Source organism: Diceros bicornis, chromosome 36 (genome assembly GCF_020826845.1).
Source record: "Diceros bicornis minor isolate mBicDic1 chromosome 36, mDicBic1.mat.cur, whole genome shotgun sequence".
In the NCBI taxonomy this organism is placed as follows: Eukaryota; Metazoa; Chordata; class Mammalia; order Perissodactyla; family Rhinocerotidae; genus Diceros; species Diceros bicornis.
In genome coordinates, this window is record NC_080775.1 from 19,200,798 (window position 1) to 19,223,320 (window position 22,523).

General features: G+C 35.4%; 1 protein-coding gene across 8 annotated transcripts in view; it reads left to right on the forward strand.

Moving 5' to 3' along the window:
* MALRD1 (MAM and LDL receptor class A domain containing 1) overlaps positions 1-22,523 on the forward strand; it is an 847,485-nt gene that overhangs the window by 311,169 nt on the left and 513,793 nt on the right. For all 8 annotated transcript variants that reach the window (XM_058532519.1, XM_058532517.1, XM_058532520.1 and 5 more), the window contains one exon: positions 2,774-3,186. In XM_058532519.1, the coding sequence (XP_058388502.1) occupies positions 2,774-3,186 (413 nt within the window). The remainder of the gene's footprint in view (positions 1-2,773; positions 3,187-22,523) is intronic.

Here is a 22,523-nt window from a genome sequence, read left to right on the forward strand (position 1 = left end):
GGCATATTTAAAAATGTCACTGTGGATGTGGTGTAATGAATGGATTAGAGGACAACGGATTTAGGATTTCCATTAGGAGGCCATTGCTGTAGTCCATGGGAGAGGGGTTGGCAGCCTGTGTTACAGTGATAGTGATGGAGGGACTAAAGTTTGGGGAAACATGTAGGAGGGACATTTGATGATATTTTGGCTGTAGGGAGCAAGGAGCATGGTGTCAAATATAAGTCCTGAGTTTCTGGTTTAAATTACCAAAAATGATGATTGCATATGTCTTGCAATTTAATAAACCTAGCTCAAGATACTGCTTAATGCACTTGTTCCTGAAAATGAATCAGAAGCTACCAGTTTGTTTTTTTTAAATTACAAAAATCAGTGAGAAAAAAAAATATTGCATCATTCCTTGTCCATAAATAGCACCAATTCTTAAAATTGAAGTTATGTGCCTATTAAACTGGGAGGCTAATTATATGCTGAAATAAAGCCATAAAATGCTTGGTACATCATAAGAAACATCACATTAAGAAATTTACATATAAATCATTGTAGAGAGTTTTGCATATATGTGATCTTTGATATCGTCAGGCATATTGAAGTCAGGATTACCATGAATCTCATTACACAAGCAATACCTTGAGTGGATATAAATAAAACTGATGAATTCCACAATGGCTATTATAAGAAGTGTAACTTGTCCTAAAGATAATTTATTTTTGTAAATTTAGAAAGCATTTTCATCTTTTTTAAGCTTTCCGAGTCTCACTCCTTAAAAAATGATCTGTTGCTAAAAATAAGCAAATTATCCTTCAAACTTCTCGGGATTAATTTAGTAGAGTGGGATTGGCAGTGTAACTATAATATCAAAATACTTTTTATGACTAAATATTAATGAAAGGAAATAGTAGTGTCATTAGATGTCAGTTTCTCTCACAGTTTTCCAACTAGACATATTACTTTATTACACAGAATGCATTAAACATCCAGAAATCTATGCTATATTCCTACAGTATGTTTAGGGACATGGTCTTTTATTTAAGGGCGGAGTTACGTGTATCCTCTTTTGAAGTAAAGGTTAAGCATGCAGTCACTATGAAGACAGGCGATATAAAAATCCATCGGCTTTACTGCCAGCTTTATGTCAGGAAACTCAGAAGCTTGACATTCTCCTTCTGCTCCATAGCCAAAGACTGACACCTGGAGAGTACGCTGTGGGTCCGCAGTTCACGTCACAGCTGGGCTTGATTAGTCACAAGTGAGGAAATATCAAACAAAAGCTCATCTCCCATTTGACATTTGCTCACTTGATTCCCTTCATTAGGTCTAAGCTCCTGTTCTGTGGTTTTTAGAGACAGATGATCTGTTCTTGCCTGGCTGCGTTTATTCACATACGCTTTTATTTATTGTTTCAGAGTATTCGTTCACCTTTTCGCCAAGTGCAGTTACTAAGATGAATAGTTAAAGAACAGCTGACATTTATTTTTTCAAAATATTAACTTATGTAAATGACGCTAAAATGTGGGAGTACTCATTAATTCTAAATCCTGTCCCTTCTGCCCACGTAATGTCAAATGTGCATTCGATCCCATTTATTCTAAACAAATACTTGGTGTCGACAAAATCCCCGTATCTTGAAAAATGAATATGTTCCTATATTATCTTAGAAATTAAGGTAGAGTATTCAATAGATAAAGGACTAGTCAATATTTCATAAGTGCTTTGAATTCTTCTGCGGGCTGAAGAGAGTTAGAAGTTTAAAAGCTCCAGCTTTAAGGAGCCACAGTCCAGTGAGAAGAGAAGACGTCCACTGAGGAGACACAGCTAATAATTGGCAAGGCACAAGACATAACGTTAGGCATAAACGGAGATGGAAAAAATGACACGTTGGGAAGATGGCGTGTGCTGGAGGAAGGATAGTTGGGGGTGAACAAAAAGTTATTTTTCTTTGGGAAAGGTGAAGCTTGAAAGATGGAGTTTAGATTTGTTTAGATTAAATGAGTATATATTAAAGGATTTTGAATAGAGAAGGAAAATGATAGACTGCCATTGAAAGATGATCATTCTGGCACTGGTGTAGAGGGGCATTTGGAAATAGGGCAGGATGGAACCAGAGGGAAGAGTTTTTCAGAGTGAGGTCTGAAAAACACCTGCATCAGAATCATCTTGAGTATTTGTTAAAAATACGGATTTCTGAGCCTCACCCCATATCTAACAAACTAGTATTTGTGCAGGCTTTCCCATGGAGTAAGAAATTTTACCATGCAGCCCAGGTGATTCTGAAAGATTGAGACCTATTACAATATGACTGTTCTCAGCTTTGCCTGTTAGAATCATCAAGGGAGTTGATAAAGTATCCTGATGTTTGGCTACACCATTTGGGACAATTAAATCAACGTCTCTGGAAATGAGTTCTGGGCTTTGGTGTGTTTTGTTTTATTTCTTAATGCTTACTGGTGATTGGAACATTCGGCTAAGGTTGAAATCCACTGAGTCAGAAGTTTGTTGCAGTGAGCCAGTCGTGGGGTCCTGATCATTTGCCTAGAGTTATGGTAATAGAAGTGGAGAAGAGATGGGCATAAAAGGTATTTGGGAAATAATGGCCAAAGTAAGTCCACCTTCAGTCCATAAAATATGATTACTTCATGTATTATCTAGGATTTATTCACTCTTTAAAAACTTTAATGTGGCATTAGACAGGAGCAAAGTGTCTACTAGTATTCTTAATCATAGTTATTTTTGTCCTTAATTATCTTTTACTATTATTTAATGACAATTTCAGTACCTGAACTACAATGTAACTTTGAAAATGGAATTTGTAACTGGGAACAAGATACAGAAGATGACTTTGATTGGACCAGGTTTCAGGGTCCAACTCCAACACTTAATACAGGACCAATGAAGGATAATACATTGGGCACAGCTAAAGGACATTATCTCTACATAGAATCATCGGAGCCACAGGTTTTCCAAAACAGAGCTGCGTTACTCAGCCCAATCCTTAATGCCACTGACACAGAGGGCTGTACCTTCCGCTTACATTACCACATGTTCGGAAAGCACATTTATGGGCTGGTCATCTACCAGCGAATCTGGAGTAACACAAGGGGACAGCTGCTATGGCAGATATTCGGGGATCAAGGCAACAGATGGATAAGGAAACACCTCAACATTTCCAGCAGGCAGCCTTTTCAGGTATGGATAATGGGTTTCATGGGTTTCATAATGTGTATTTGAAATGCATCAGAATGTCTAAGGAATATGAAAGATCACAATACTCTTGAATTAAAAGCAAGTGGAATTTGATCAAAGTTACTTTGACATACATTTATCATTTAATTAAGGATGTACCAAAGCTTGTTAAATTGCTTTCCTCCTTGACTACCCCCGATAATATGTGATTAAAATCTCTACAGATGGACCCATGGTATTGGAAACAGCTGCAGGTCTTTCTGATTTTAAGTGCTTATTCTACTGAAAAATTCAGCAGGGCTTGGCACAATCTCTGCTATTCTACAAAAAGCTCAGATTCTTAAATCTGTTATTGTGAAGATTTCATTTGACTTTTTTACATTTTATAGTTAAGCAACAAAATCCAGGAAGCGTGCCTGCTTTGCAGGAAAATCACACACCAACTCTGGGGCAGAGCTAGAGTTTGAGTCTAAATCTCCTTATTTCTGAAGGAATATTCTTTACTCTAAATTTCACTATCTTCTCCTAAAAGTCAAACTTGCAATAGCAAGTTCAAATGCTTATGTGGCCTTTACAGTTTTGTAAAGGACTTTTACATATATTATCTATTTGATTCTCGCAGCAATTCCCTGAAGTGGGTAAGTCAGAGATCCTTTTTGCCAATTTTATAGATACGATGAAAAAAACTCAGAGAGGCTGTTGTTTATCCCCGACCAAATAGCTGGTGGGCAGCAGAACTGGGACTTGGACTGGACCCAGAGTTTCTTATTAATTCACATTTGTTCCCTTTCCAGCTTGTAACATGTAGGAGCTTTGAATATTTGTTCTTTCTCCCTCTGGCCATTTAGATCTACATACAATACACTGCCAGAAACTTCTTACCTATCTTGACTAAACTTTTTTTTTTTGCGTGTATAAATTTCTCTCAGTTAACCAAATTTTAAGCACTGTCTCTATCTACATGTCTTGAGCTAACAGTTTCACAGCCAAGAACTTAGCTCCAGGCCACCTTTTGAAAGCTTCTAACAATCATAGATGCACATTGTACCTGGCTCAGTAGAGAACACATTGAGATTGGTCATTTGTCCAGACAGATACAAGCTGAAAGCATGAGAACTAATCCACCCTATGTAGAGTGGTATCTTGCTGTTCAGCCTCAATGGTAAGAGGCGTGCAATCACATGAAATGAAATTGAAAGGAGGTTTCTTTGACTTTAATTTAATAATGGCTCATCCACTTCAAATTAATTCTTAATGCCTGATCAGGTCAATTGTAATTTGGACCAAACTAGTATTTAGTAGATAAACTCTCCTTATGATATTTACTCAAGAATTAGTTTGCAGGAGAAAATCACCTTGGCATGGGAGCAGCTTCACAGTCAGATGAACATGGAACTAACCAAGAAATCCTTTTATGAAGCTAAAGCATTAAAATTAAGGTTTGAAACCCATCCTGGGTTACATATGGAGTGTTCCGTTTGATTTTATCTAAGGTTCTTTTAGGCTTTTTATTTTTTAAATGAAATTCAGGCATGAAAAGGTCAAATAAAATTTCTGCATGCTGTGTAGAGTAATCATTCAAGGTGGTAAAAATTAGGTCCAATTTAAGTAACAGGATATTTTTCTTCAGTGAATAATGGATATCCATTGTTTCTGTTCTACTTAGCAAGGGTGACAATAACAACCAACCTTTTAATCAACTGTGATATTGTAGGTGAAATTACCTAGTATCATGTCCAGCAGATAACAGGTACTTATTAAATGTTTGTTTAAAAGAAAAATTCAAAGACTTATCAGGATTATTCATTTAAAATGAAATACACAGGATAGGACTAGATTGTAGATGCAAGTATAGGAACTGTTTGGCTTATTAATGTCAGTTGATATAAACAGTCGCTGCTCTTATGTGTGACAATGTCAGTAAAGGCTCAGCAAATCATTACATCTAAAACTTCAGGTTAACCTTCTAATTGATTTTTATTATGGGCTTTATTGAGGTATAATTGACATAGAATAAACTATACATATTGAAAGTTTTGAAACCATCACCACAATCAAGATAATTAAAACATAAATATGCTTCACTTCTAAAAGTTTTGTCGTGTCCCTTTGGAATACCTCACTCTGGACCCTCACTTCCATCTCTTAACAACCACTGAACTACTATTTGTCAGTGTACATTAATTTATACTTCTCAAACTTTTATGTAAATGAAATTGTATAGTATGCACTTTTTATGACTTATTTCATTCAGCATTATTATTTTGAGATTCATTTTATGTTACAGAATGTATCAATAATTCATTTATTTCTATTGCTGAATAGTATTATTCTGTTCTATGGATACAACAGTTTATCCATTCACCTATTGATCAATATTTGGGTTGCTTGTAGTTTTGGCTATTATAAATATGTCTGCTATGAACATTTGTTTATAAATATTATATGGTCATCTGCTTTTATTTCTCTTGGGTAAATGCTCAGGAAAGAATGGCTGGATCATATGGTAGAGGTATGTTTAACTTCTTAAGAGACTCTTAAACTGGTTTTCAAGTTTACCATTTTTTATTTCCATTAGCAGAATGTGAGAGTTCTAGTTCCTCCACATCCTAGCCAGTACTTGTTATTATCAGTCTTCTTAATTTTAGCCATTCCAAGTACATAGTGGTATCTCATTGTGGTATTAATTTGCATCTCCCTAGCATTAATTATGCTGAACAAGTTTTCATGTGCCGATTTGCCAAATGAATGTGTAATTTGAAACGTCTGTTCAAATCATTTATGCAATTTTTAAATTGGGTTTTTTGTTTTCTTATTATTGAGTTTTGAGCTTTTTTATATTTTCTGGATGCAAGCCTTTTTATCAGCTATATGAATTACAAATATTTCCACCCACTCTGTAGCTTGTCTTTTCATTCTTTTAATAGATTCTTTTGAAGACCAGGTTCTTTTTAGTTTTGAAGTCCAACTTTTCAGTATGTTATTTATAGATCACGCTTTTGTGTTGTATCTAAGGAAGCTTTGAATAACTCGAAGTCCCCAAAGCCTTCCCCTCCTCTCTCTCTTCTCCCTTGGGAACTTTGATTACATGTAAGTTAAGCTACTTAAAGTTGTTTCACAGCTTACCATTGCTCGGTTCAGTTTTTATTTTTCTAACTCTCTTTTCCCTCTGTGTTTTATTTTGGATAGTGTCTATCATTATTTCTTCAATGCCCAATCTATTAATCCCTTCCAGTGTATTTATCATCTCCTACCTTGTAAATTTTATCTCTAAAATATGATTTGGACCTTTATTTTATCTGCTCTGTCTCTATTTTAGGACATACAGGATACAGTTTTCATAACTGTTTTAGATTTTCTAGCTACCATCAATGAGATGGCAGAATAGGAGGTACCCTGCTTGTATCCCCCCCTCAATAAAAATCATTTGGCAACCATCTATGGACCAAAGTGCCTTTGTGGGAGCTTTGGGATCCAGCCACAGGCTAGGAGCAGTCCTGTCTGCTCAGGTACCCACCAGGAGTCATGTTCGTGTCCCCGGAGATAGGCCACTGACCTCAGTCTGACAGCAGATCCTGAAACAGCCCTGTAACTCAGCTCCAGCATCTCTCAGCTAAGGTCTGCAAGTGAAACTGCCTACTCAGGGGCCCACCAGGAGAGATGCCCATCTGTGCCCCTGGAGGTAGGTCTACAGACCTTGGTCTGACTGCAGATCTTGAAGTGGCCCTGAAACTCAACTTCAGCTCCTCACAGCCATGGTCAGTGGCCAGCCCTTCCCTCCCAGGGATCTTCCTAGTGATCTGGTAGGAATCTTCTAGGGACTACGTGGGAGCCATACTTGTCTGCACACCTGGTAATAGGCCCACCATCTATGGGCCCAAATACGGACCATGAGGGATACCCTTGTCCCAGTGCCAGCCCTACTGATCAGGGTCCTGGAGGCAGCACTGTTCAGTCAGGGACTACACAAGATCCATGGCAGCTCAAGCTTCTGGTAACAGGCTTGACAACTGCAAACCCCACTGTGGACCCAGCTCCAATCCCTCTCAACTGTTATCCCAGAGGTAACATCGTCAGTCTAAGGATCTGACAGGAGAAGGTCTTTATCTGCTGAAACCAGTCTGTAAATGCTGGAAAAGTGTTTGGTTTTTCAAATGCACAGATACAAAAGCAGGGCTACACAGGTCATAAAGACAGACAGATGTGACACTACCAAAGTAAACTAATAAAGCTCCAGAAAATTACTCCAAAGAAATGGAGATCTACAAATTGCCTGACAAAGAATTCAAAATAATCATTTTAAAGAAGTTCAATGAGATGCAAAAGAAAACAGATACACCACTAAATGACATCAGGGAAACAATGCATGAACGAAATGAGAAGTTTAATAAAGAAATAGAAATCATAAAAATAGAACCAAATGGAAATTCTAGAGCTGAAGGATGTAATGACAGAATGAAAATTTCAGTAGAGAGCTTCAACAACAGACTGAATCATGCAGAATAAAGAATCAGTGAACTCAAAGACAAGTATTTTAAATTAGCTAATAAAGGAACAAAAAGAAAAACAAATGACAAAGAGTGAAGAAAATATAGGGGACCTATGGAACACCATTGAACAGAATGAATATACGCATTATGGGAAAGAGAAAGAGAAGAGAGAGGAAAAGAAGTAGAAATCTTATAAAGAAATAATGTCTGAAAACTTCCCAAATTTTGGGATGGATTTGACTATTTATATACATGAAGCTCAAAGGACTCCAAGCAAGCTCAACTCAAAGATGACCCCAGACACATTATAGTCAAATTGTCAAAAGTCAAAGGCAAAGAGAGGATTTTGAAAACAACAAGAGAAAAGTGACTTGTCACATACAGGGGAACTCCCACCACCTGGCTATCAGTGGATTTCTCAGCAGAAACCTTGCACACCAGGAGGGAGTGGGATAATATATTCAAAGTGTGAGGAAAACAACAACAACAACAACACTGCCAACCAAGAATACTATACTTGGTACAGTTGTCCTTCAGAAATGAAGGAGAGATAAAGACATTCCTAGACAAACAAAAGCTAAGAGAGTTTGTCACCACTACTACATTCCTTAAAATAAATGCTAAAGTGAGTTCTTTAAGTTGAAACAAAAGGATGGTGAGTAAAAATATGAATACATATGAAAATGTAAAACTCACTGGTAAAGGTAAATATTTAGTCAAATTCAGAATACTCTAATACTGTAATGGAGTTGTATAAATCTAGTCTAACTCTAGTATAAAAGTAAAAGACGGAAATATTAAAAATAATTATAGCTACAATAATTTGTTAATACATATACAATATAAAAATATGTAAAGTGTGACATCAATAACATAAAATATGGAGTCAAGGAAGAAGTAAAAGTGTAGAGTTTTAAAATGCAATTGAAGTTAAGTTTTTATCAGCTTAAAATAAACTGTTAGAACTATAAGGTGTTTTATGTAAGCCTCATAGTAACCACAAAGAACAAAACCTCTACTATATATACAAAATATAAAGAGAAAGGTATCAAAGCATACCTGTACAAAAAATTACAAGGGAAGGCAGCAAGAGGGGAAGAAAGGAACAACAAAACAGTCAGAAAACAATTAACAACATGGCCATAGTGAGTCTTTACCTATCAATAATTTCTTTAAATATAAATGGATTAAATTCTCCAATCAAAAAACATAGAGTGGCTGAATGGTTGAAAGTCAAGAAACAAGATCCAGCAATGTAGTCTACAAGAAACTCATAGTTTTAAAGACACGCATGGGCTAGAAGTTAGGAGATGGAAAAAGATATTCCATATAAATGGTAATCAAAAGTGAGCAGGGTGGCTATAATTATATCAGGTAAAAAAGACTTACAGTCACAAGAGACAAAGAAAATCATTATATAATGAAAAAGGGGATAATTCATCAGGAACATATAACAATAGTAAATATATATGCACACAATGTTGAAAAGCACCTAAATATATAAAGCAAATGTTAACAGAACTGAAGGGAGAAAGGCATCAATATAATAATAGTAGGGGACTTCAATTCCTCACTTTTGACAATGCATAGATCATCCAAACAGAAAATCAATAAGGAAACATTTGATTTAAACTACATTAGACCAGGTGGACTTAACAGACATTTACTGAACATTTCATGCAACAGCAGCAGAATACACATTATTCTCAAGCACACATGGAATATTCACCAGGATAGATCATTTATTAGGCTACAAAACAATTCTTAGCAAATTTACAAAGATTGAAATTATATCAAGTATCTTTTCTGACCATAATGGTATGAAACTAGAAATCAATAACTGGAGTAAAACTGGAAAATTTACAAATATGTGGAAATTAAACAACACAGTCCTGAACAACCAATGGATGAAAAAGAAATCAAAAGGGGAATCAAAAAGCATCTTGATACAAATGAAAATGGAAACACAACATACCAAAACTTATGGGATGCAGCAAAAGCAGTTTAAGAGAGAAGTTTTAGTGATAAATGCATATCATAAGGAAAAAAAGAAAGATCTCAAATAAACAACCTAACTTTTTACCACAAAGAACTAGAAAAAGAACAAAATAAGCCCCAAATTAGCAGAAGGAAGGAAATAAAGGTCAGAGCAGAAATAAATTAAATAGAAACTAGAAAAGCAATAGAAAAGACCAGTGAAACTAAGAGCTAGTTTTTTGAAGAGAAAAACAAAATTGACAAACCTTTAGCTAGACTCACCAAGAAAAAAAAGACTCAAATAAATAAAATCATAAATTAAAGAGGAAAAATTACAACTGATAGTACAGAAATACAAAGTATCATAAGAGACTACTGTGAACAATTATGTCAAAATATTGGATAACCCAGAAGAAATGGATTAATTCCTAGAAACGTACAGCCTAACAAGAAAGAAATAGAAAATCTGAACAGACCAATAATGAGAAAGGAGATTTAAATCAGTAATCAAAACCTGTCAACAAAGAAAAGTCCAGGAACAGATGTGTTCCTAGTGAATTCTACCAAACATTTAAAAAAGAATTAACACCAGTTGTTCTCAAACTCTTCCAAAAAAAGAGGAGAGAACCCTTCCAAACTAATTTCACGAGGCCCACATTACCCTGATACAAAAACCAGACAAAGATTCTACAGGAAATGATTATAGCCCAATATCCCTGGTGAACATAGATACAAAGTCCTCAACTAAATATTAGCAAAACAAATTCAAAAGCACATTAAAAAGATCATACATCATGATCAAGTGAGATTTACCCCTCAGATGCAAGGATGGTTCAACATATGCAAATCAATGAATGTGATACACTACTTTAACAAAAAAAGACAAAATCATATGATAATAGATGCAGCTAAATCATTTGACAAATTTAAACATACTTTCATGACAAAAAACTCTGAACAAATTAGGTATAGAAGGAATGTACTTCAACATAATAAAGACCACATATGGCAACCCCGAACATAACATTAAATCAATGGTGAAAATCTGAAAGCTCTTCTTCTAAGGTAAGGAACAAGACAATGAGAGGCTCACTCTCACCAATCTATTCAAGATAGTACTGGGAGTCCTAGCCAGAGCAATTAGGTGGGATGAAGAAATAAAAGGCATCCAAATCAGAAAGGAAGTAGTAAAAGTGTCTCTATTTGCAGATGACATTATCTTATATGTAGAAAACCCTAAACACTCGACAAAATCTTTTGGAACTAGTAAATAAATTCAGTATAGTTGTATAATATAAAATCAACATACAAATTAGTTGCATTTCTATGCACTAACAATGAACTATCTGTAAACAAAATTAAGAAAACAATCCTATTTACAGTAACATCAAAAAGAATAACATCCTTAGAAATAATTTAACCATGAAGGTGAAAGATCTGTATATTGAGAACTATAAGACACCGATGAAAGAATTTATAAGACTAGTAAATTGAAAGATATCCTGTTTTCATGAATTGGAAGCATTAATTTTGTTAAAATGTCCATAAATCAAAGTGATCTACAGATTCAATACAATCTCTATTGAAATTCATTGGCACTTTTATGGAAATAGAAAAAAACAATCCTAAAATTCATGTGGAACCACAGAAGACCCCAAATAGCCAAAACAATCTTGAGAAAGAAGAACAAAGCTACAGGCATTACTGTTCCTGATTTCAAACAATAGAGCAAAGCTCTTATATTCAACACATGGATTGGGCATAAAAACAGACATATAGTCCAATGGAACAGAATGGGGAGCCCAGAAAAGAACCCAAACGTATACAGTCAATTAATCTTTTTCAAAGGCACCAAGAATACATAAGGGGAAAGGATAGTCTCTTCAATAAATGGTACTGGGAAAACTCAATATCCACATGCAAAAGAATGAAATTAGGCCATTATCTTATACAACTCACACAAATTAACTCGTAAAGGATTAAAGACTTATATGTAGATCTGAAACCATAAAATTTCTAGCAGATAACATAGAGAAAAACCTCTTTGACAATGGTCTTGCAGTGATTTTTTGATAAGATACCAAGAGAACAGAGAAAAACAACAATAAATAAGTGGACTACATCAAACTAAAAAGGTTTTGCATAGCAAAGGAAACAGTCAACAAAATAAAAAGGTAACCTACAGAATGGAAGAAAATATTTGCAAACCATGTATCTGATGAGGCTTTAATATCCAAAATATATAAGGAACTCATATAATTCAATAGCAATAAAACAAATAACCCTATTAAAAAGTAGGTAAAGGACTTGAATAGACGTTTTCCCAAAGAAGACATATGATGGCCAACAGGTGCATAAACATGTGCTCAACATCACTAATCATCAGGGAAATGCAGGTCAAAACCACAATAAGCTATCATCTTACACCTGTGAGGATGGCTATTCTCAAGTTAAAAGTGAACAAGTGTTGATGAGGGTGTGGAGAAAAGGGAAACTTTGTACACTGTTGGTGAGATTGTAAATTGGTGCAGCCATTATGGAAAAACAGTGGGGAGGTTCCTCAAAAAATTAAAACTAGAACTGTCATATGACCCAGCAATCCCACTTTTAGGTATATATCCAAAGAAAATATAAGCAAGATATTGAATAGATATGTTCACTCCCATGTTCATGGTAGCATTATTCAGGATAGCCAAGATATGGAAATAACCCTAGTGTCTATTGACCAATGAATGAATAAAGAAAATGTGGTATATATATACAATAGAATATTATTCAGCCTTACAAAAGAAGGATGCCCTATCATTTTAAAAGCCTTTTCTTTGTGTGTGAGAAAGATCAGCCCTGAGCTAACATCCATGCCAATCCTTCTCTTTTTGCTGAGGAAGACCGGCCCTGAGCTAACATTTATTGCCAATCCTCTTCCTTTTTTTCCTCTTTTTTTCGCCTTTTTCTCCCCAAAGCACCAGTAGATAGTTGTATGTCACAGTTGTACATCCTTCTAGTTGCTGTATGTGGAACACCGCCTCAGCATGGCCGGACAAGCGGTGGGTGGGTGCGTGCCTGGGATTCGAACCCAGGCCAGTAGCAGAGCGTGCGCACTTAACTGCTAAGCCACAGGGCCGGCCCCTTGTCCTATCATTTTTGACATGGATGAATCTAGCAGATGTTATGCTGAGTAAATTAAGACTGACCCAGAAAGACAAATACTCTATGACCTCACTTATGCATGGAATCTAAAAATTCAAACTCATAGAAACAGTAGCTTTGTGGTTGCCAGGGGCTAAGGGTGAGGAAAATAGAGAAATGTTGGTCAAAGGTACAAACTTTCAGTGGTAAAATGATAAGTTCTGGGGAGCTGATGTACAGCAGAATGACTGTAGTTAATAATACTGTATTGTATACTTGAAATTTGCTAAAAGAGTAAATCTTATGTGTTTTCACTGCTCAAAGACACACACACAAATGATAACTATATGAGATAGATGTGCTAATTAACTTGATTGTGGTAATTATTTCACAATGTATCTGAGTATTAACTCATCATGATGTAAACTCTAGGTATATATAATTTTTATTTGTCAATTATACCTCCATGAAGCTGGAAAAAATAATTATTAGTGTCCTTGACTGATGTTTCTGACATCTGTACCTGCTCTGGGTTAGTTTTGAATGGATGATTCTTCTCTTCATTATGGGTCATACTTTCCTGCCATTTTATTTTTGTATGCCTGGTAATTAGTGTCTGGTTGCCAGATGTGAATTTTATCTTGTTGAGTGCTGTAAATATATATAAATATCTTGATCTTTGTGCTGGTATGCATTTAAGTTAGTTGGAAAGAGTTTGATCCTTTCTGGTCTTGCTTTTAAGTTTTATTAGGTGAGATCGGATTCGTGCTTAGTTTAGGGCTAATTATTTCCCACTATTGAGGCCAGACTTCTGTGTATTCTACCGAATGCCTTGTGAATCCAGAAGTTTTTCTAGTTTGGCTATTTGTCATAGGTGCTCTTCCTGGACCTCTGCAAGCACATAGACTGTTACTTCTAATCTTTTCTAGTAGTTCTTCACAGGTGTGGTGCTTTCCTTGTTCTTTCTGACTTTGGTCAGTTATTTACCACCTCTTTCCATATCAGTGATGTGAGGAAGGCAGAATATTTAAAAATACAGTTCCTTGAGGGAGCTTCTGTTAACTGACTATGAGATCCCGTATCTTTTTCTCCCTTCTCCTTATGCTTTTCTTCTTCCCTCCTCCCTTCCCTCTCTCTCTCTCCCTCCTCCTTTCCTCTCCCTCCTCCTTTCCTCTCTCCCTCCTCCCTTTCCTCTCTCCCTCCTCCCTTCCCTCTCTCTCTCTCCCTCCTCCTTTCCTCTCTCCCTCCTCCTTTCCTCTCTCCCTCCTTCCTTTCTTTTTTCCTTCCTTGCTCCCTTTCTTCTTTCCTGTTTTCAAGACTTAGTGAATATATCCTGAACATCAGATATTGCCTCAAAATGTTATTTATTTAATCCTGAGGTAAGAATAATAGCTCAGGTTCAAATAATAGTTTTTTTAATCCCCATATTATAGAGATAGTAATAGAAATGAAGAGAGACTAAGCCAATTGTTCTTCTATCCATTCCCTCCTCTTTCTTCTCCTTAATTTCACTTTAGTTGAGGTCCTCATCTCCAGCCCTAGCTAGTGGTAATAGTCCTCTCTAACTGGTCTTACTACCAGCATTCTTATACCTACTCACTGAAGGGAAATTGATCTTTCTAAAATGCAAATATTCTCTCTGTACTTCCTTACTAGAAAACCGTCTAGTGGCTTTCCATGATTTATGGCGTAAAGTCCAAATTCCTATGTCTCTTCCCGTATTTCTCGCCTCCCATGCCCAAGTCTACTCCTGATTCCTGTGTGTCAAAAGTTTCCAGTAGTGCACTGAGCTCATTCTCTTCCTGTGCTTGGGAAGACTTCTCCATCCTGGACCTTTCCCTCTCCAAACATGCTTGGAAGACACCCACTCATCATTTTCAGATTCAGGTTAGGTTTCACTTCAGTTTGTTTTACCTTTTCATGAAGCTTTCCTGACAACTCCATATTCCTTAAGAGAATTGGCTATTCATTCCCCTGTGCCCTTTGTAGACATAACATTATCATACAGTCTTCACATGTATTTATTAATTTTAAGTAGGAATTCTCTGAGTGCAAAGACCATGTCTTTGTTGCCCTAGCATCTAGCACAGTGCCTGGATCTAGAAGATGTACAGTAAATGTTTGTTGAATGACTGACTGAATGGTTGAAGTCATATTTAGTAAGTGGAAAGCCAGGACTACTTTCTGTCCATTATTTTTTGCACTTAATTTTTTTTATTGTTTATTAATAATAGTTTCTTAGTAATTTGAAACTATGGAGCTGTTATGTCAGAGTATTTCAACAATGATTGGCTTATATATATAAGAGGCTTCAATAATTTTGAATTTTCATTTCAGTTTCAATATTTGATCAATTTATTGATTTCCTATGTTTTGGCTTATTATTATTTACATTTTTAATGTGAAATCAAACTGTTACCTAAAAATTACTCATATTCATTATGATAGGTGAATATCACTGGATTTACTTTGAAGTCGTAAAGTTCTGGTTGGACCTTGAATATACCAAGACTATGCCTTCCTCTTTTCTTGTGAACAGGCTACTGTGTTCATATAAATTATTTAAATCTTCTTAAAAATTTGAAGATTGTTATGTGTCTAATTTTTAGCTCTATAATGCTTCAAAATTCCTGTGGCACATGCACTTAAGCCCCTCAGAGCAGTTGACATTAATATTTATGTGGGCAGTTTCACAAGACATGACGGTCTTCATTTCCATCATTAATTGGTACAAGAGATAGACTTTGTTTTCTAGGTGGAAGCTTAGTCATATAATTACAACATTTACAAGCAGAAAGGAATTATTTAGTCCAACCTGTTCATTCTACAGGTAAAGAAATTAAGATCCAGAAACTCTGTCTTCTTTAATGTCTTACAAGAATTGAAGAACAAAGCCTAGACTCTAGGTTTCCTGTATCCCAACTCAATGATCTTGACACTGTAATACCCTTAATCAACAGAATCCACATAATTACATATTAAATAAGAAACAAAAATACTAGGACATAGTGCACTGAAAAATATAATATTATTATCTTGACTATTTTGATCTTCAAATTCAATATGTAACAGATCAAAGATTAATAATTCCAATGATTCCCTGAGTAAACCATTTTTCCAATAAGATCACAGTTCAGCAATCTAATAATTTTGACTGCTCCAAATGCTACCCTAGTGGTCTGAAAAATGGGTTGATTTATGTGCCATGGAGAATGATTTATTTATTCATAAAGGCTAATTTTCAAAATATATGAATCTGGTGAAATTGTACCTATTTTTGAACACTTTTTCTAAATATATCTTAGAGAATATTTCCAGAGTTTCATGATGCAGAAAAAATTATGACATAATACAGTGCTGGTCTTTTATACTAATTATATAATAATCTACTATACTACTATTAATAAAACACTGTACTAAATTATTATATGGTACATTGATCTTAATGAAATTATATAGAATACTGCAGAGAAATGGTTTGTATATGGCCACTATAGGGCATGTCAACATTATGTCTCCTTTTCCAAAAGATATTTTCTTGGATATTTCCCATTTCAACTAGTATATTCTTGGAAATGTGGATATGAGGGTGAAATAGTGCCTGTAAATCTGTGATTCTACATACTAATATTGTGGGATACACCCAGATATGACAAGCAGTGTTCTATTTATTCTAGAACAGTACCACCCGAAGAACGTAACTAACTCTATCTCTAAAACTCTGGGTTCAATACAGATTACTGTACTTGTTATCCTAGATTTCTCTTGGATTGGCAATCTTAAAATTTTAAAACCTGGACAGTCTATTTATCTTTTTCTTTTGAAGAATTCTCATTACTTTATTTAGGCTGGTTTAACTAACGTGTTCAATGAGATTTTTTTCTTTTTTTTTTAAGTGGTTTAGAATTTTTTAGAACTCACTGCTAATTCCTTTTCCCAGCATGCCTTTTGGATAGGAGATACCACTCTTTCTCCTGGGTCTATACCACCAGCATAAAATTTCCGTGAAAAATCAGCACAGCAACACAACTTGTTACAGAGCATCCTATGTGGAGGGTCACATTCAAATGTAACAAGGAAAGATATTTGAGCCGGATCAATTGTAGAGGCTGTTGAATGAAAATGAGAGAAAGGACATTTTATGACAACTATTTTGATGAAAATTTTAAATTATAACTTCTAAAGAAGTTTCAACTCTTATAATACTGAGCATGCTACTGACCTTCTGAAAGGTTTTCTAACAGGAAACAATTTCTAACAGGAAACACAATAAGATTCTTTATCAAATCTAGTCTCATCTATATGTCTCATTTTTACTTAAACTTTCATTACATACTTAGGTATGTAATGAAAAATAACTATTTCACACAAGCACCTATTTATCCAATGTTTTCAGCTGCCTTTATTGGTTGTGCACCACAAATGTTATATCAGCATCATAGGATATTACATTTGGAATTATTTAGTATTAAAATTAGCTCAAGAACTTTCTCACCAGGTATTTGACCCAGATGTACTCTGTACCTCCAGTCTTAAGAATTTATTGTTTCGTGAGGTTTTCCATCCTACCTTTGGACACATTGACAGAAAATGTTTTCTGATACAGAATTGAAATCTGTCTCCCTTTTGCTTTTCTCTTGTAGGATTGAATTTCTTGGCATGGATTCAGTACCAATGGTAGTCACTGATAAGTGTTACGAAAGTGTAGTTTATCCAACTTATTACTTCTTTGCTACCACAGAAACCAGGACTTACAATCTTCAGCTCACTTCTTCATAACATGACCTCTTTTTCTGAAGTGTATTTTTGTGTCTGAGGTAGGCCTGGAGAGAGGACATGGCTTTCAAAGAATAGATTCTCTAGCTAGACCTCTTAATGCCACAGAACTTTCTGACTAAATCTGAAAGAGTTTCATTGTGTTCTGGTAACATCCTTCAGTAATAAAGTAAAAGAAGTTTTTCCCAGGTGGATTTTGTGGTGCAAGGTTTGAAAAAATCTTATTCATAATCATAATTTATTTTTTCATTTGCGGGGTTTGCCTTTAAATTCTAAATGGTGCATCATTTTTCAGTACTCCTAAGAAAAAAATGTTTCTCAAGTTTTGTTGTAAATAAAACAGGACCATATTTAATAACGTTAAGTTGATCCCACTTTCCATGAAATTATATGCGGAAATGCTAAAAATATGAATAATATATGTGGCTTCATATAACTTTTTTTTTTCCCAAGTGTGTATAGTTTGCTAGAATTTGCATTGAAAGGTTTTGGATGGAGTCTCCTGGCTTGAAGCCATACACTCATAGATTTGTTCCCTACTGAACAGCGTACTAAATCTTGTTTCACAGTCTTAAGTTTCTCATAGGCCATCTTCTTCAGCTGAATTCAAATATAACCATAGCTTATTATGTCAACTCTTCATCAAACCCTGATGCAAAGTGATGAGCTTAGTTTCCAGTCTGAAGAACGTGTGACTAGAGAAGGAGAAAAGAAAAGGTTAGGTAGAGGTTATTACAAGAGTGTATGGGCCAGAAAACAAGTCTAATTCTTTAACAAATCTGTTATTTAAATCCTACTGTACTTGTTATGACTTCTATAATACTAAATGGCATCTAATATTTTTGACCATTCAAAATTACAATAGCATATTATTATGGGTCATTAAGCATTGGGTTATCATAAAAATTAATATGTACTATAGTAATATCCAAATATTTATATAAGCCATGTTGAAAAGAAGCAAAGAAAGAAAGAGAAAAAGAGAAAGAAGGATTTGGGTTGTTGGGTTGAATTTTTAAAAATTTCCAATTGGTTGGTAAAACTGGGTTAGAAAAATACTAGTATGAATGAATGCTTTAATTGTAGTGTGTCTCTTATCCATTCTCAGTCTATGCACTATTTTGAAACTTCATGTAACTATGTTTTTGTTTGCTTTTTTCTTTTTGTCCCTGGTGTTGCATATACAAGCCATTTGGGCCCTTTCTACTCATGGGTACTTCCACAGCCCTTCATCCTGCCTTCTGGCTAGATTTGGTAGAATGGAGGGAGTAAACATAGACCCACCGTGGTGGGATGCCATGTCTGATTTTGCAAGTTTTGCCACAATGAGGCTGTCCAGCTGAGAGGCTCTGAGTGGGGTTGAAATCTCAGTGATGGGGTTTATTTGCCATTTTGGAATTTGCGCGAAAGTGCTGGATAAGCTAACAGCTGCCCTACTGGCCTCCTCTTTACAAAATTAAATACTACACTTATGTGATGCTGCCATATGAAGAAAAGTACGTTAGATTGTCAGGGCTGAATTATTTTGCTAAATGCTATACTTTCAAGTAGCACACCAGATGTGAATCCCCTTATTCAGATAGGATCTGTGTATCTACCTAGACAAACAAAAGCAAAAGTTTATTCCCCTCTGATGTATTGTTCGCTCCCTAGGAATAAATTCTATGAAATGTCTTTCAAATGTGTCTTTCTCTGCCAATCCAAACTTGTTTTAATCATGTGAAATGTTTCAGATCCGCCTTTGCTCTGCAAGTGTTTTTTTTTTTTTTAAACAATACAACGTATTGAACCAAACAGTTTTGCTCGCTTTTATTGATGACACATGATTTTGGCTTTTATCTTCAGTAGAAAATCAATGTGCCATAGTGTTCACTAAGAAAAAGGTATGGGACCTCTTTGTAATTCTTTGTCAGATGATTGCTTTATCTTGATTTACGCCTTTAAACTTTTTCTCATTCAGCAGAAAATATTGTGTCGCTATCTGTGAAAGCAAAGCAGTCTATACCAATTTATGCTCTGAGTGCAGTCTCCTTCCAGAATTGCTTATGGAACACATCAACTCACTATAGGTTAGGGACACAATACTTTCTTCTTTCTTAAACATGTCAGATTGATGGTTTTGGTTCATATCCAAATTTTTGTATTAAAATTTTTAGTAAGAGTATTCCTTTATCAGATAAAAGGAGATCGTAGATGATTTTTATTCTAGTGCTTCCCAGAATTTCAATGTCTGAAAAGAAGCTCAATATTCTTGGTCTTAACAAAATTGCCCTCACTTATATCAGGATTGCCATTTGGAACTGCTTTAGGGGCTATTCTGAAATTATTTTCGAAACAGCATGGTCAACTATTTCCAAACTGAAATCTGATTGCAAACTTTTGAAAACTAATTTCTTGAAATGGAATTCAAGATAGATTTTCCAAGTAATTTTTTTACCCAAACACACATTCTGGTTTGCTTTCTTATGTCATTATTTGTGTTGGAAACACAATATTTCTTGTTACCAGCTTGAACGTTTTTACCGAACTTAAAAATTATTAGGCCTGCTTTGTCCTTGCATAGAAGATGTTCTTTACATTTTATGATATAAAGCCATCTGCCAAGGGGAGAACAAAATATGCATGAATGCAATTCTGAAATGTTCAAGGTTAAAGATGTTTATTGATTCCTGAACCAATCTCCAGGAGAGTTAAGAGCAGAGAATGAAGATGGAGAAAAGTCCTAAAAAAAGTAAAAAGTGGAAGTCAGTCCCATAACCTGAAACTTATGATCTATGGGGGAATTCTATGATGGACCTACAGCATCTATTTACACTGAATATCTAACAGAGGTCTTTATGCCTCCCAATTTCTATGTGAATTGCTGTCTATGGGAATCGCATTGCATTTGGAACCATTGAAATTTCCAGGACATCTGAGAGGTTTGTAGAGACTAGTTAGGCTATTCGAAATGAGGACTGTTCTGGAAAATCTGGAATGCATGTCCTTCTATGTAAGCCTGTTTTTATCAGGTATAGGCTATTTCTATACTTTAGTGTCTCTAAATTCACTGTCCTATTCACATATGTATATATGCAAATACATATATGTTCGTATATTTTCTGTCATTAGATGATTTCTATAATTTTCATTTATATGTATCAGGAGTATGATTATCTTTTTTTGTGTGTGTGAGGAAGATCAGCCCTGGGCTAACATCCATGCCCATCTTCCTCCACTTTATATGGGGCACCGCCACAGCATGGCCGGAGAAGCGGTGCGTTGGTGCGCGCCCGGGATCCGAACCTGGGCCACCAGCAGCGCAGCGCGCGCACTTAACCGCTTCGCCACAGGGCCGGCCCCTGATTATTATCCTTTTAACTGCGGTGTTCGTGTCATTGCTTCAGTCAGTACAGAGCAGACCTTCGCCCACAGTGTCCCTGGCTGTAACTTCATCTAAATTATAACACGGTCAAAAGCAATCACAATCCACTAAGAGAGCACCCAGGCTCTGTGGTAGGAGAAGGCTTTATTTTTCTCTGTCAAATGCAGTGTGTAACTATTTGCTTTGACCTCCAAGACTCTATTAGTCCTCCTATGTTGCTGTCCCTGGCTTTCTGATCTTTGATTTGATAACATTTGAAGATTTATCTTGCTTGTTTCTCAGCTTCTCTGCTACCTCTGTCTCTCATAGGTAATGACAGCTTCCTCCATAACTCCATGCATTATCTCTGCTCCAATAACCGCTAATGACAGAGGTAGGTGCTTCACATGAGTGTCATTCTATCTAAGTGAACTTGAGGCATCCTGGAACTACAATTTGTAGTGTTGGACTTAGATTCATTACACTACTACTACAATTTATGCAATGTGATAACTTCACATCAACTTGGAACTACTATTTGGTGTAAAATGTGAGTTCATTTTATTTTACATTTTAAGTAGCTGAAATTAAAGTTGTATTTTTGGTACAATAAATTTAACTTTTTACTGCATTATAGAGTAAATTCAAGTTATTGAACAAGATGCAATATGGACTTTGGAGTAACACTGTTTAAGTTCAAATCCTGGCTCTGTCATTTATTAGCTGTAGACTTGGGAAAATTATGTAACCACTCTGTGCCACAATTTCTTCACCTGTAATTGGATATAATAATAATAGCTACTTTGGATAGTTTTTGTGAAGATTACATATATTAATATATGTAAAATGCTTAGAAAAGAGCCAGGTATATGGTAATTATTCAAATGTTAGCAACAACAATAATAAATATGTAATAATAATAAATATAAAAGTTATTATTATTGAGTTGAAAAATAAAAATTGCAAGTTAACTAAACTAGAATAAACATTATATGATCTCTGTCCCTTTGCTAAATGGTTGAGAATTTCCTCTATAATCATGCCTAATTATTCTAAATAAAGAAAGAAAGGCATTTCTTCCCTCAGGGTTGCCAGAGCAAACGGCCTATTTTTTCTCTCATGCAATGGGATGATAAAAGGTCAATGTAGTAATAGAACTGAATAATAGTTATGGGGGTCATAGTGACAGAGTCTACTGAAATTTAAAGGATACTAAAGGAGAATTATGAAGAACTTGGTGCCAATAAATTGGACTGCTTAGATGAAATGAACACCAATTACCAAAACTGACTCAAGAAGAAATAGGAAACTCAAAGAGCTCTGTATTAGTTAAAGAAATTTAATTCACATTTAAAACTTCACACAAGGAAAACTCGGGGCCTAGATATATTAACTGATTAATTATATCAAAGTCTTTCAAAAAAGGGAGGAGGAAATGTATCCCAACTGAGGCCAGTATTCTCTTGATACCAAAACCAAACAGAGATGTCACAAGAGAAGAAAATGTGAGGCCAGTATGTGCTGTGAACTTCGATATGACAGCCTTCACACAATTTTAGCAAATTGTGTCTAGCAATATTAAAAAATGGCAATATGTCGTGACCAAATGGGGTTTACCTCAGTAA